The sequence below is a fragment of the Vicugna pacos genome, chromosome 10 (assembly GCF_048564905.1).
Source record: "Vicugna pacos chromosome 10, VicPac4, whole genome shotgun sequence".
NCBI lineage: Eukaryota > Metazoa > Chordata > Mammalia > Artiodactyla > Camelidae > Vicugna > Vicugna pacos.
In genome coordinates, this window is record NC_132996.1 from 41,746,201 (window position 1) to 41,759,368 (window position 13,168).

The 13,168-nt window shown below is 43.0% G+C and overlaps 1 protein-coding gene across 6 annotated transcripts in view; it reads left to right on the forward strand.

Annotated features, from left to right (window-relative positions):
- Window positions 1-13,168, forward strand: part of NELL1 (neural EGFL like 1) — a 745,741-nt gene that overhangs the window by 104,564 nt on the left and 628,009 nt on the right. For all 6 annotated transcript variants that reach the window (XM_072969672.1, XM_072969674.1, XM_072969673.1 and 3 more), the window contains one exon: window positions 4,885-5,055. In XM_072969672.1, coding sequence (XP_072825773.1) covers window positions 4,885-5,055 — 171 coding nt within the window. The remainder of the gene's footprint in view (window positions 1-4,884; window positions 5,056-13,168) is intronic.

The following is a 13,168-nucleotide window of genomic DNA, read 5'->3' on the forward strand; positions in this document are numbered from 1 at the left end:
CATAGTTCTATCACCTATAGCTGTTTGAGCACCAAACCTTAAATTTCTTTTCTGTAAAATAAGGCAGTGGTAGTATGGACTCGGTATGCTGCATAAAGCGGGAATCTGGAGCCAGACTATTCTTGTTGGAATCCTGGTTCTGCTCTGACCTAGCTGTGTAGCCTTGGGAAAGTTACTTAATCTCTCTGTGTCTTGGTTCCATCTCCTGAAAAACGGGGATGGTGATTGCTGGGAATATTGAAGGCTGCAGTGACAATTCCACGAGTAAATATTTACAGACTAGTGCCTGGCACATAGTGCTGTGGGAGTGTCTGTGAAAGTGAACCACCAGTAGGTATCTCATGGGGTTTGGCAGGGATTATTTTGATACGAAATGGAAAGGCCTGCAGTTATCCCCTGGCAGTAAGCACCGTAAGTACAGGCTGTTACTGAACAAGGATTAACTATGTTGTTAAAAGTAGAATTAATCCTTCCTGAGGTCCTACAGAATTCTAGGCACTATGCTAGAAAACTGATTTTTTTTTTTTAAACATCTTTGGTGTTTTTCAGGATTTGGAGGACTGGTTTACCCACGTGCTTCCTCTGCCCATGGTGGTTTGTTTCCCCTTACAGAAAGGAGCTAGGGGCCTGCCTGGCTTTTTCCCTGTCCCGATAATCCTGCCCGGGACACACATTGGGTAGGAGCGGCCTTGTTTCCCAAATCCATTTGGCCTTGACCTCCCCACCCAGACTTCTGGGAGGCGACTGTTTCTTCAGGGGCCCAGAGAGGCCACTGCTGGAACATAAGCAGGTGCTACCCTAGCGCTGGAGCTCCTCGGGGTGTGAGAGGTTTCTCCAGATACTCAGTATATGTCCTGTTGGAATTGCTGGAAAAGAGAGCTCTCCTTGAAAACTTCTGTCTTTGACCAATGAATCAGTCCTGGATACCATTTAAAATTAACTTTTGCTTTTCTCAACCTAAAATATGGAAGAAGCACATTCACCTGGTAATAACCATGTTAACACTTTGCATATGGCTATACTACCTATCTGTCTGTGTTCTCAAAAAATGGATTCCTTGGTATAAGTTTTTAGGAAAACGACAAACATTTGAATAAAAATAACTTGGTTGATCTTGGTCTCCCCATGCTATTTGGAATTGTTCCTGGGTTTTATTTCCCAGTATAGCATAGGATTCAGGTAGTCTTGTGAAATCTGACTTCCGTTTGTGGTGACTGATTGTTTCTAATACCCAAGTGTGGGCTTTGGAGAATTACGTTAATTACGGATAGCGTCTGTGTAGCACTTAAGTATGGGTGTAGGTTTAAAAAAAGTTGAGCTTTGTAAGTACAGGGTGGGAGAGATTTACCCTTGCAGCGTTTTGTGTCGAAGGACTTGCAGAGTTAGACGTTTGGAAGTGGTGCAGGCATCAGGATGCACTCATAGTTGTGCTCAGCCCAGGGGAGCCATCTTTATTCCTGGATGCTGTATTTCACGGGGAAACAGATTCATTTTTCCATACCTAGAGCACAGTGTCCAACTTGGGAAAGGATCTGGAAAGGCAGAGTCCTTGACCAGGAAGGTGTCATAGTCTAGGTGGGGGGGACACGTGTGTAAAGGAAATAACTGTGGATGCTTGGTCTGAAAGAGAAAACTTTGTAGTGAATATCATTGTTGTTTTCGAACATTGGCAGTAGGAACAGGCTTTTCTGGGAGCCAGACTGTTCATTGGAACAGCACATTTGGCTGAGGCCAGAAATGCTGCTCACACAGTCTGGCTGGTGACTTTATTACCCACACATGCCCCCTCCCACAAAGTCCCAGGAAGACCCTAAAGCACTTGAGGCCTGAAGGGAGAGGACTGGTCAGGGCAGAGAGCTCACAGACATGGGCTTACCACCACTCCCGGTGCACTTCTTTTCCCTGCAGGCCCCACGTGGCTGTTCCTCACTTACTCCTAGTATCAGATTTCTGCTTCCTCACCATGACCTTGGCCAGGAAGTAAAGCCACACGTGGTGTACTCTCCTCCAGCATTTCTTCAGCTTCTTTGTGCACATGAATCATCTGTGGGTCTTATTAAAATGCAGATTCCGGTTCAGGTAGGCCTTGGTTGGGCCCCATATTCTGCACTTGTACAGATGCTGCGGGTTGGTGGACCATACTTTGAGTAATGAGATGCTACTGCAAATCGTGAGTCTTCCCTCCAGGCTACAGTTAAACGCCTTCAGGCCAAGGGACCACCTCCTCCGAGCTGTCTTCAGGACTAAGCCTCCCATCTGTCTGCCTGGAGGTACTGTCTTATTTTTCTCCCTATTTTTTTTCTCCCTTATTTTTCTCTCTCTAGGGTCACTTCTGCAGTTACCTAACTTAAAAAAATAATACCTTGACTTTCATCCAACTTGTTTGAGATACAGAATTTCTGGTATATGTGCCTGATACTGTCAGAAACTTTAGTCCATGACACAGGTATCCCTTTACCTAACATTAGGGCAGATTTCTTTTCTTACAGTTGTGTATTTGTGGTTGCTTCGAGGTGACCACTTACTCCAACGCGCTGTAAAGTGATCTGTAGAAGATCTGTTTATGGTATGTTGTGCACTTGCTCATTGAGGTCATAACCCTGGAATAATCAGTAAATTTGGTTAAATGTATATGCCTCCCCCCCCTTCTTATGATTCAAGTTATCTCTGAATATTTTTGATTGTCATTGATTGAGGTCCTTTCAAGTTCATGTCCCTTCTCCAGCAGTAGCCTGTATTAGTCAAAGTATAGTGATTGAGAGGGTTCTCAGATGTGTTAATCTTGGTAAATTCTCAAATATCAAATCATGCTTTTCCATACAGGAGCTGTGTGGTCTTAGGCAAGGTGCTTTCTATGTCTGATCACATGTGAACGCAACTGTAAAACAGTGGTAGTATTTACCTTGAAGAAATGAAATGAGATGTTTATGAAAGCACTTGGACCATTTCTAGCACATGGCAGTCACTCATGAGAGATCCCCTTGCCTCCCAGTTGTTTCTCTTAGACCAGTTTCAAGCTTTTTGTAGGGGAGGGGCAGATATTTTCCTTTTCTGCTACTCTGAAAGCATCTTGAGAACAGGGTCTGTATTTGAAATCCCATTTTAGTCTTTTACTGTGTGTTCAGTAATGACACATTGAATAAATTAATGAATGATTAGATAATCTCTAAGGTCTTTCTGAGCTTTTAAGTTCTGATTGTTTGATTCTTCCAGTGTTCTAGCTGTTAGGAAAAAATGGGAGAATTCTCTTAAAATGAATGCCTTCTTATTTAAGGGATTTTTCTCCTTTGCAGTCTTACAAAATATGTGTTACATTTACTATTACTAATAAGTGGGTAGCTGGGTCCAGGAGCCAGATACATCAGTGTAAGTAACTTTTTGAATTTATAATTTTGGGCGTGATTCTTTGTCTAGCGCAAATAAGATGGGTCAGAGGCTGGTCTTGACTTTGCTTCCCCTGCAGTGCTCTCTTGGGAAGATCCCTGTGAAAGATGAGCAAGAAACATGCATTTGTTCTCACGTGTGGTGGGAGATTTGGAAGTCATGCATAGCAGAGGCTGAGTCTGATATATTTATCTCAGTCCTCATGAAAGAGGCATTATATGTCCTAGATTAAGGACGCTTGGGCTGGTGGGGTTAGGCCAACTCAATGGATAAAAAGAGGAGGAGTAGATTCATACAAATCTTGGGATGGAACTTGGTTACCTGTATGGGCGGGTAGTTCTTGAGCAGACTGTGTGAATGACTTGCTGGGAGATGGTGCTAGTTGAGGCACCAAACTGGTAGAAAGGCCACATAGGCTGTTAAGTCTAGACCCGAGTTTAAATCCTGTCTTGGGTGTGTTATTTAATTCCAGACTGAGGTTTTCTTCATGTTTAAAAAGGGATAATATCAGTCTTAGAGGTTTTTGTGGGGGATAAATTAGATAGCATATGTCAAATGCCTGGCAGTGAGATTGGGCCGTGCTGATGGTGACCATGTTGACACATTTCAGAAGGGAAGCATAGGCGTCTACGTAGGTCTGCCCACCTGTGAGAGTGTCAGCCCTGGTGTGACTGAGGGGAGCCCCAAAGCTGCCTGCTGCCTTTTATGACTGAAGTGTAGACTGCAGTGGTTGTGCTGAGAGTTCCTCATTGATCTGGAAGATAACGATAACCATCTGGAGAAAGAAAAACCCAGTTGCATGTTTCATTCCATGAAAATTTGAAATATGGCTACATATGTGAGTAGCTTCAAACTTTCCTCCCCTCCTCATTACCTAGGACTTGTCCACTTACACCTTTTTGTCCAGGAGGAAGTAAAAAATCAAAGGAAAAAAAAACCAAAAATCTTACTAATCTCTTCCCTGACAGTTTATTTCAATCCCCAGCGTTTACCATGACTTCCATTTTCCTTTCATTTCTTTTTCCCCTTTATGGAGGCACTGAGGATTAAACCCAGGACTTCGTGCATTCCAAGCACGTGTTCTACCACTGAGCTCTATATCCTCCACCCTTTAATTTTTGAAAAGGTAAAAATGGCAATAATAAAAAGAAGCATCAATAAATCCATTCCACATGAATGGCCTTTTTTTAGACAATAGAAAAGAAGGCTCTGAGCTATACTTTTAAGTACTTATGGGACCCAGCACCAAGCTTTGCTAATTGGCCTGTCACCTCACAGCAGTGAATCCATTGCCATTTCGGGGGCTCAGGCTCTACCATGAAGGCTCTGACAATAGGGGAATTGGGTTCCATAGCGTACGATTGATTTGGGGTTGTGGTTCTTTGTGTCATGTTTAGCTAAGTTTAGATTCTGAGAGACCTGGTAGTAAGTAATGAGGATTGATGATGAACGTGAAATCCAAGAGTGAAACAAAACAAACTTCTGTTACTTCACGTACAGCTATTTCGAACTGGAGAGCAGTGGTCTGAGGGATGAGATTCGCTATCACTACATGCACAGCGGGAAGCCCAGGACCGAGGCACTTCCCTACCGGATGGCCGACGGGCAGTGGCACAAGGTTGCACTGTCGGTCAGTGCTTCTCACCTCCTGCTCCATGTCGACTGCAACAGGTATGTGTTTGCCTTTGATCTTTTGTGATTCTGTCCTTGAAATCGAGCCGTGGGGAAGAGAAAAAAACCAACCCCCTTCGAGCCTTGCTGGGAAACAAAAAACCAAGGGACCCGAATCGTAATTTACCCTACCGAAAGGGCCATTAGGCGTGCTGAAATGACCAGCTGTGATATGCTAAGAAAACAGTTCATTAAAATGAAACCATATCCAGTGATTAGGAAAAAATTTGCGAAAGGTTGATTACAGATTGGGGAATATTAAGTGCACCTCAGTGTACTCCAGGCACCGGCTGGAATTCCATGGAGCTGTGATCACAGTTAATTGTGATATATTGTTGTTGGGTTCGTTCCACTTGGAAGCGAATGAGCCAGTCTACCTTAGAATGAATCTGAGAAGCCTGTGCTACCAGAGCGGCTAATTCTATTTCACTTCATCAAGCACAGCTTTGCTTAAATATTTTTTCCAAAGGGAAACCTCTTAAAGAGGCTGTTCTTTGGATCTTTTGGAATTGATGCCATTTATTCTCTGCAGAGGAATGAGCCTTCCTGCCTGTCAGAAGATGGCAGGACTACTTGTGAAGTCGGGGGGGTTTCACGGAGTTTGTGGGTTGGGGTAGGAAGGAGATACTGTCTCTCATGTCTGTCACTGGGGGGAGGTTTACTGCCAGCCTGAAGAAAAGGCACTGTTGGTCTCTACTGGGTTACTTGTGGTTGGACAGCTTGATAATGGTGGTCAAGGGGAATGTTTTGTTTTCTCCAGAACCCACTGAAAGTCCTTATGGTTAACGATCTGAGACCTATTATAGAGAATTTTTTGCATAGAAAGATACCCATGAATTGTTGGTTCTCATTAATGATACTGTCAAAATTGAAATGATTGTTCAGCCACAGGACTTGTTCTCTGGGACCCAGGGTAAAGAACAGGCATGTTGGGGACAGCCTCCCTTCCAACACCCAGTAGGGCAAAGCATAATCTAAGGTCAATCAGCTCCAGGCTACATTTCTGATGAAGAGATACTTAAATGTGCTGGCCACTCCAGCTCTGCAGTCTCTTTGAGAAGAGGACCTGGAAGGGCAAAGAAAAGAAATTGGTGTCAGGCTTAAGGAAAATTCTGCCATCTTGAAGTGAGTCTTGGTCTACTTTGATGTCATCTATTTAAGATGCTTTCGGGATTTTCTGAAAAGTTGTGGCTTCAACCAGGTTTAATGTGTGTGCCTGGGCAAAGTTTCCATAGGAACTACAGGCTCCTTTTTACCTTGCAGTCCTGGGCTGGGCATCCGGGACAAAGCCAGCCCTCAGCCACCATCTCCGCTTCTGCCTTCAAGAGTTCATAGGCGCTCTCAATTGTCTGCAACTAAAGTGGCCTGTCAGGTAGCACTTTTGTTCCCCACCGCTCACTACCCATATGCTGCCCAAATGGGAGAGCAGAATGGTCCTGCATGTCCTACGCACAGGTCAGAAAGAAGCCTCAAAGCCTTAGTTTAGTAATTCCCAACTGAAAAGTCTTGGAGACACTGCTGTTTATTGCTGTATGTTTTTTTTGCTTCCTCTTATCAAAAGCCTCTTTTCCAATATTCTTCTCTCTAGAGACAAGGGAAAAGAGAATAGGGTGTGTCTCTGCTAACTGAACATCCCCTGCCATCACAAATTCTCTGGTCCCCATGAAATAGTTGTTAGCTGTGTAAATTTGGGCAAGTTAATTTCTTTGCACCTCAGTTTTTAAATTTGTGGACTGGGCATAGTAATATTAATACATACCCATAGATGAGAATGTTACATAAGATCATTTACATAAAGTGCTTTGGGTGGTGCTTGGCCGTGGGGACTCAGTGCAGGGTGGGTGGTGGTGGTTACTGTTATTACTGTTGATTCTGCACATCTGTGGTGCTTCTTTGTCTCCAAACTTTGATTATCTGTATGTACTTCCGGCTTATTTACCAAGTAGGGAGAGAATGGGAGAGCTGGAACCCAAAGTATGTATGCTTGAGGGTCAGCCTCATTTATAAAGAATGGAGTGGAGGGATTCTAAGGTTTCCTTCCTTTCTCTTGGCATTTTTCATACTTTAGTTCATGGCATAATGTTATCCTTTATGTAAGCTCTTGAGGGGAAAACAAAGTTGTCACCAGTTAATGATTCATGGACCCAACGCAAGGGAGTTTTTTAGATAGATCAGGGAAAGAGAGGTCCGCAACCACTGGGCCATACGAGAGGTAAATTTGGATTTTGATGTAGGGAAAGTCTAGAAACAGAGCTCCCAAACCTGACTACACTGAAGAATTATTGAGGAATCTATTTAAAAAACAAAACAGAATGGTAACCAAAGGCCGTCTCTGACCTGGTGGGTGAACCCGAGCAGCTGTATTCTTCATAAGCTCTCAGTGTAGTTCTTTTGTTGTTGTTCTTTCTTTTTTATTGAAATACAGTCATTTTACAATGTTGTGTCAGTTTCTGGTGTACAGCACAATAGTTCAGTCATACCTATACATACATATTTGTTTTCATATTCTTTTTCATTATAGGTTACTACAAGATACTGAATATAGTTCCCTGTGCTGTACAGTAGAAACTTATTTATCCGTTTTATATATAGTAGTTAGTATTTGCAAATCTCGAATTCTCAATTTATCCCTTCCCATCTCCTTTCCCCTCCAGTAACCATAAGTTTGTCTGGGAGTCTGTTTCTGTTTTGTAAGTAAGTTCATGTTTTGTTTTTAGATTCCACATACAAGTGATATCATACGGTATTTTTCATTCTCTTTCTGGCTTACTTCACTTAGAATGACCATCTCCATGTCCATCCATGTTGCAACAAATGATATTATTTTACTATTTTTTATGGCTGAGTAGTATTCGATTGTGTAAATATTTGGTGTAGTTCTTACATAGGCAGTCCAGCTTTGGTGCATGGACTGGTGTTTCAAAATCACTGATTTAGATAGTGGTGGTGGTGGGGAGGCTGGAGGACCAGCTGGGCTACAGTGAATAAATGAGGGACCCTGGGAAACCAAGTACCTGAAGTAGAGCCCCAGTGAGGAGGAGGAAAAGTTGAAGGCGAGGTTAGTGTCTAGTGCACAAAGCAGCCTTAGCTCCTTCACAAGTTTCTTCCCAGCCGGCACCGGCTGATTTTAGAATGGCTAAGCCCCGGGCCATTTATCAAGATGCCGGTCTACTACTTCTCTAGCTAGGCGACCCTCACAGGCAGTGGATTTCAGAAAGGCTGATTTTTATTCTCTAAGCTATGCATTTCATACCACCAAGGTTCTTTTTGACCTCTTTTACCCTTAAAGTTGTGTTATCTTATTTTTTTCTCAGCCCGTCACCCACTAGAGTTCTGCTGGATGGATGATAAATGGTGATGAGGTAGATAACATTTATTGGCTGTTGGCTGTGCTAGTGCCAGCACTCAGTGCTTTACGTAGATTAATTCATCACGCATGCTGTTGTTTTTCTCATTTTAAAATGATGGAACTGAAGTTACCTTTGGTCTCTGCAATCCTGCTGTTGATAAGTGGCAGTGCCAGGATTTGGACCCAAGACTGACTCCTGACTGCCTGCTCTAACCACTAGGCTATTCAGCCCAACAGTGGGGACTGTTGGAACAGGAGGGGAAGGCAAGAGCCCGACTCAGTGTGAGCAGTATGTTCTTCTCTAGTGTTTTCCTCCCACATGTCTTAGGTTGCTGATCTTTGGAATCATTCGGTGAGACTTGGCAGTCTTACTAGCGGAACATTGCATTGGTGTAAAGGAAGGGGCTTAACATTGCTGAGTGTCCACCACAGGCCGGGTGATGTGCTAGGCTTGACAGTTCCTAGCACAGCCGTGTGGGGCGGTTTCATTAGACTCATTTTACAGATCTGGAATTAGAAAGGCTCTGAGAAGGTAAGTAACTCAACCTCAGTCATGTAACGTAAAAAACACAGAGCCCAAACTTTGACCCAGAATCCAACTCCCAAATCTTTGTCTTCCCCTGCCTTCTCAGCACCTCTGAAATTCATGTCCTTCCCAAGGCGAGGTCACAACCATGCCAGGGAGGCTTCCCAGGAGAGAGATGCTGCAGAAGGTTCAGGAACCATAAAAATATTTGAAATCAGGAAGCGGGGATTTCTCGGGCAATACCATTGCTCCGAGGAACTGTAATGTGGCAGGATTTTCTACCTTTTTCAGAACTGAGAAACAGAGCCCTTTCAGACCCAGTTACACAAATGATCACAGGAAAAGCGACTGCTGCTTTAGTGGGTTGTTGAACACTGTCTGCTGGCTCCTGGGACACACTTTTCTCCCTGCTTCAGCTGTTCAGCTGGGCCTAGTGAGAAACCCCGGAGTGCAGGTAGCAGATTACCTCAAGCCAGAAACCTAAAAGGAACCACTCCGTTGGGTGGCCACCCTGATTACCTCCGCTGCCTTAGGTTTTCCTTTAGCTGCCTTTGTATTAATAGTTGCCAACAAAGCCGAGAACGAGGCCTGAACTAACCTTCCTTGAATTCTCCAGCTCCATTCTCCACTCACCCTGCGGCCTGTCCCTGTTTACTCAAAACCCACAATCCGCTGACGTCTAGGATTCAGTGCATAGTGTTCTTTCCCCACAAAAGGGATTTTCTTCTCCTTATTTAGTGACTTTTAGTTTTCAGTCAATCCATCCAATGAAAGTATTGGACAGGTGATCTCTGCCAGGCTGTGGGGATGGAAAGAAATAGGAGTTCTTGCCATCAGGACGTTCAGGGCTTATTCATTCAGTCATTTTAAATTCTGAAGCCACCAGGGTCCCCCACAGTGATGAGCCCCAGTCCTTCGATATCAGAAAAGTCCAGGGCTTGGATGGAAGCCCTGTGAGCAGGAGGCTTTGACAACTCATAGTAGCAGCTGTGCAGTGGAGAGAACTGAAAGTAGTCACTCCCAGCATCTTGGTCTTGAATTGACAGTGGAGGGATGGACTCAAGAATGTTTTCCATTCAAATGGGACATGCATCCGGTTTCTGCAACATACAGGTCTCCACAGTCTCATCCAACCCCCTCTTGCCTCACTGCTGGAAAAATTTGTCTTACACAGTCACATTGCAACAGAACTCTGAACTCTGGCCTCATCTGCTCACACTTGCACAGGTATGCAGTGTGTGTGCACACACGTCTGCAGCCCAGTTGTCACTCTGGCAGAGTCGACTCGATTATGGTCTAGATAGTAAACACATTTAGATCTTACTTTTAATGCATGCTCTTTATTCACTGCATAGCCCATTCAATTTTTCCATCCAACTGATTTTGGAGAGCGTGCAGAACCAGAAAAATAAACTTACTATAAATCACTGAAGAAGTCAGTAACTCAAGGTTTCTGTTGAAATATTTCAGAGTAACTTCAGGATATGAGCATCTGTTTATATCTCTTAGATTCTTCAAAATGAAATATGGTGATAGGGGCATCCTTCTAGAGAGCTCCTGAAGTAATTACAAGCATCATCTTATTAAACTTCATATTCTTTAAGGTAGTTAAGCCACATGTGTAATGTACCATATTGATTTTTATACAATCATTTGTCCTAGAGTAAGGAGGGGAAATGAAGAGATGACTATCAAAGGCCACAGCTTCTAAAGGAGCCAGGCCAAGGTTCTCAACCTCCTGGTTCCCCTATTGACATATTATTCACTTTACAAACAGAAACACATGCATACAACTTGTCATTACATTAAAATTGATCTCAGAAATGCAAATCAAAACTACAGGTATCCTCTCACATCAATCAGAGTGACCAGCGTTAAAAAGTCCACAAATGATAAATGCTGCAGAGGCTGTGGAGAAAAGGGAACCCTATGCTGTTGGTGAGAATGTAGTTTGGTGCAGCCATTTTGGAAAACACTATGGAAATTCCTCAAAAACCTAAAAATGGACTTATCATATGATCCAGCAATCTCACTCCTGGGCATGTATCTGGAGGAGACTCTAATTTGAAAAGATCCGTGCACCCCAGTGTCCATAGCAGCACTATTTACAGGAGCCAAGACATGGAAGCAACCTAAATGTCCACTGACAGATGAATGGATAAAGATGTGGTATAGACATACAGTGGAATACTACTCAGCCATATAAAAGAATAAAATAATGCCATTTGCAGCAACATGATAGACCTGAAGATTGTCACATTAAGTGTAGTGTGCCAGAAAGAGAAAGAAAAATACTGATGATGGCACTTACGTGGAATCTAAAAATAGGACATAAATGAACTTATTTACAAAACAGACTCATAGAAAACCGATGTATGGTTACCAGGGGGAGATGGGGGGTGGAAGGATAAATTGAGAGTTCAGGATTTGTAGATATTACCTACTATGTGTATAAAATCAACAACGTTCTGTTGTATAGCACAGGAACTATATTCAATACCTTGTAATAGAAAAAGAATAAGAAAGGAATATATATATAATATATGTATATAATTATTATAATATATATATAACTGGATCACTGTGCTGTACACCAGACATTAACACAACATTGTAAATCGACTAACTTCAACTAAAAAAAATTAAAATTGAGAAGCCAGCATGTGCTTCATGTCCTAGAGCTACCCCAGCAGCAGCACCAGATCCTCTGTCCAGGAAGAGATGACAAGCAAGCTGGGAAGATAGGACACACCTATGTGTAAATTTAGGTAATATTACAAGGGATGTTGTAAGGCAGTACATACTGGGTTGCTGAATTCTTGGTAGAGGAAATCAGGTCTGGGAGATCACAGGAGAGAGAGCTCCTAGGGACGAGGAGTAGCGTCTCAATTTCTTACCATCCCAGGTGAAAATACATGACAATATCTGCAGCTTTACAGTTTTGCCACTGTGAGATCTGGTTCCATACCAGTCACGTGAGAATTGGGCTTGGAATGAGGTTTATCTTGTAAGCATTACAAAGCCAATCACAGTGCCAGTGAGTGAATAATGTGTATGGGTGAGTGTGTTGTCAAGTTGGCACTGAGGGAGCCTGAAGGAAAAGACAGTGAAGGGCATGTGAGAGAGAGGAGGACAGGGCGAGAAGAGCTATTCTGCACATGACTAGGCATATGGGCTCTGTGGTTTAACCTACACTTAAAATGAATGCTGGACCTTTGTCTTGGTCTTGCCATTTACAAAATATGACTTACATGCAATGATGCAGGAGTGTAAAATCAGGAAATCTATGTCTTAGATTCTTTGAAGTTTCCTCTTGTACTCCCATCCTTCTTCTCTCCCTTTGCCAGAAATTGTGCTTGCATCTGTAAAATGGGAGTATGGTTGGTGTAGGAATAGAATAAGAGTGTGTGCAAAATGCTCAGAAAATTTCAAGCAACTATATGAACATACAGCATCATGAAATACTATAAACATAGACCATCATGTAGAAAAGATGTTGAAGTATCAACATTGGAAGTAAATACCATTGAGTCAAACTTTCACCTTTAATCCCATGGGTCAGGACCTAGTGTGTAATGTGGATCCATGGTGCAGTGTAGGATTTGAGGTCAGTCATGTCCCTGAAGTTATTCTGACTGTCCAGTCCCAGGCATGGTTGTCCAATAGTTTTTTAGTTCCATGGTTGGTAGTGCAACACAATGGTGCATGGTTTTTACATTGAGTCCCTGTAAAAATATGCAATTGCAGAGTCTCTTTGAAAATATGTATCTGAGGCTGAATGGGGAAGGAAACATCCCCTGCAATATAATAAGATCTTTTGTTGATCCTGGCAGGGCTTCGAGAAATGTGGCATGGCTTCTTTCCTTTTTTGCTTCTGTGAGAGAGGAGGGTCAAAGATTTACTTCCCCCTCCTCAACTGATGAGCCAAAATTATCACAGCTTTCAGGAGGAGATGCCAATCCAGGTGAAGGATTAGGAAACGAATGTGTTAAAAATTCCTAGATCTTCTAAACAAGATACATACTACTTCTCTGCTTTGAATATCTGGTTTTTTTTTTTAGCACAAAAATGGTCTGGACTGAAAACTTGAGCTGAAAGAAATTGTGAAATTTGTATGACCCTGGGAAATTCGTCTACTGCCTCTGGGCCTTAGCTCCCTAGGTGTGCAGTGAAGGGCTGGGACTAGATATTTTCTAGGTCTTCCACCTCTGCTCTGCTGGGGCCCCTCTCTCTGATTC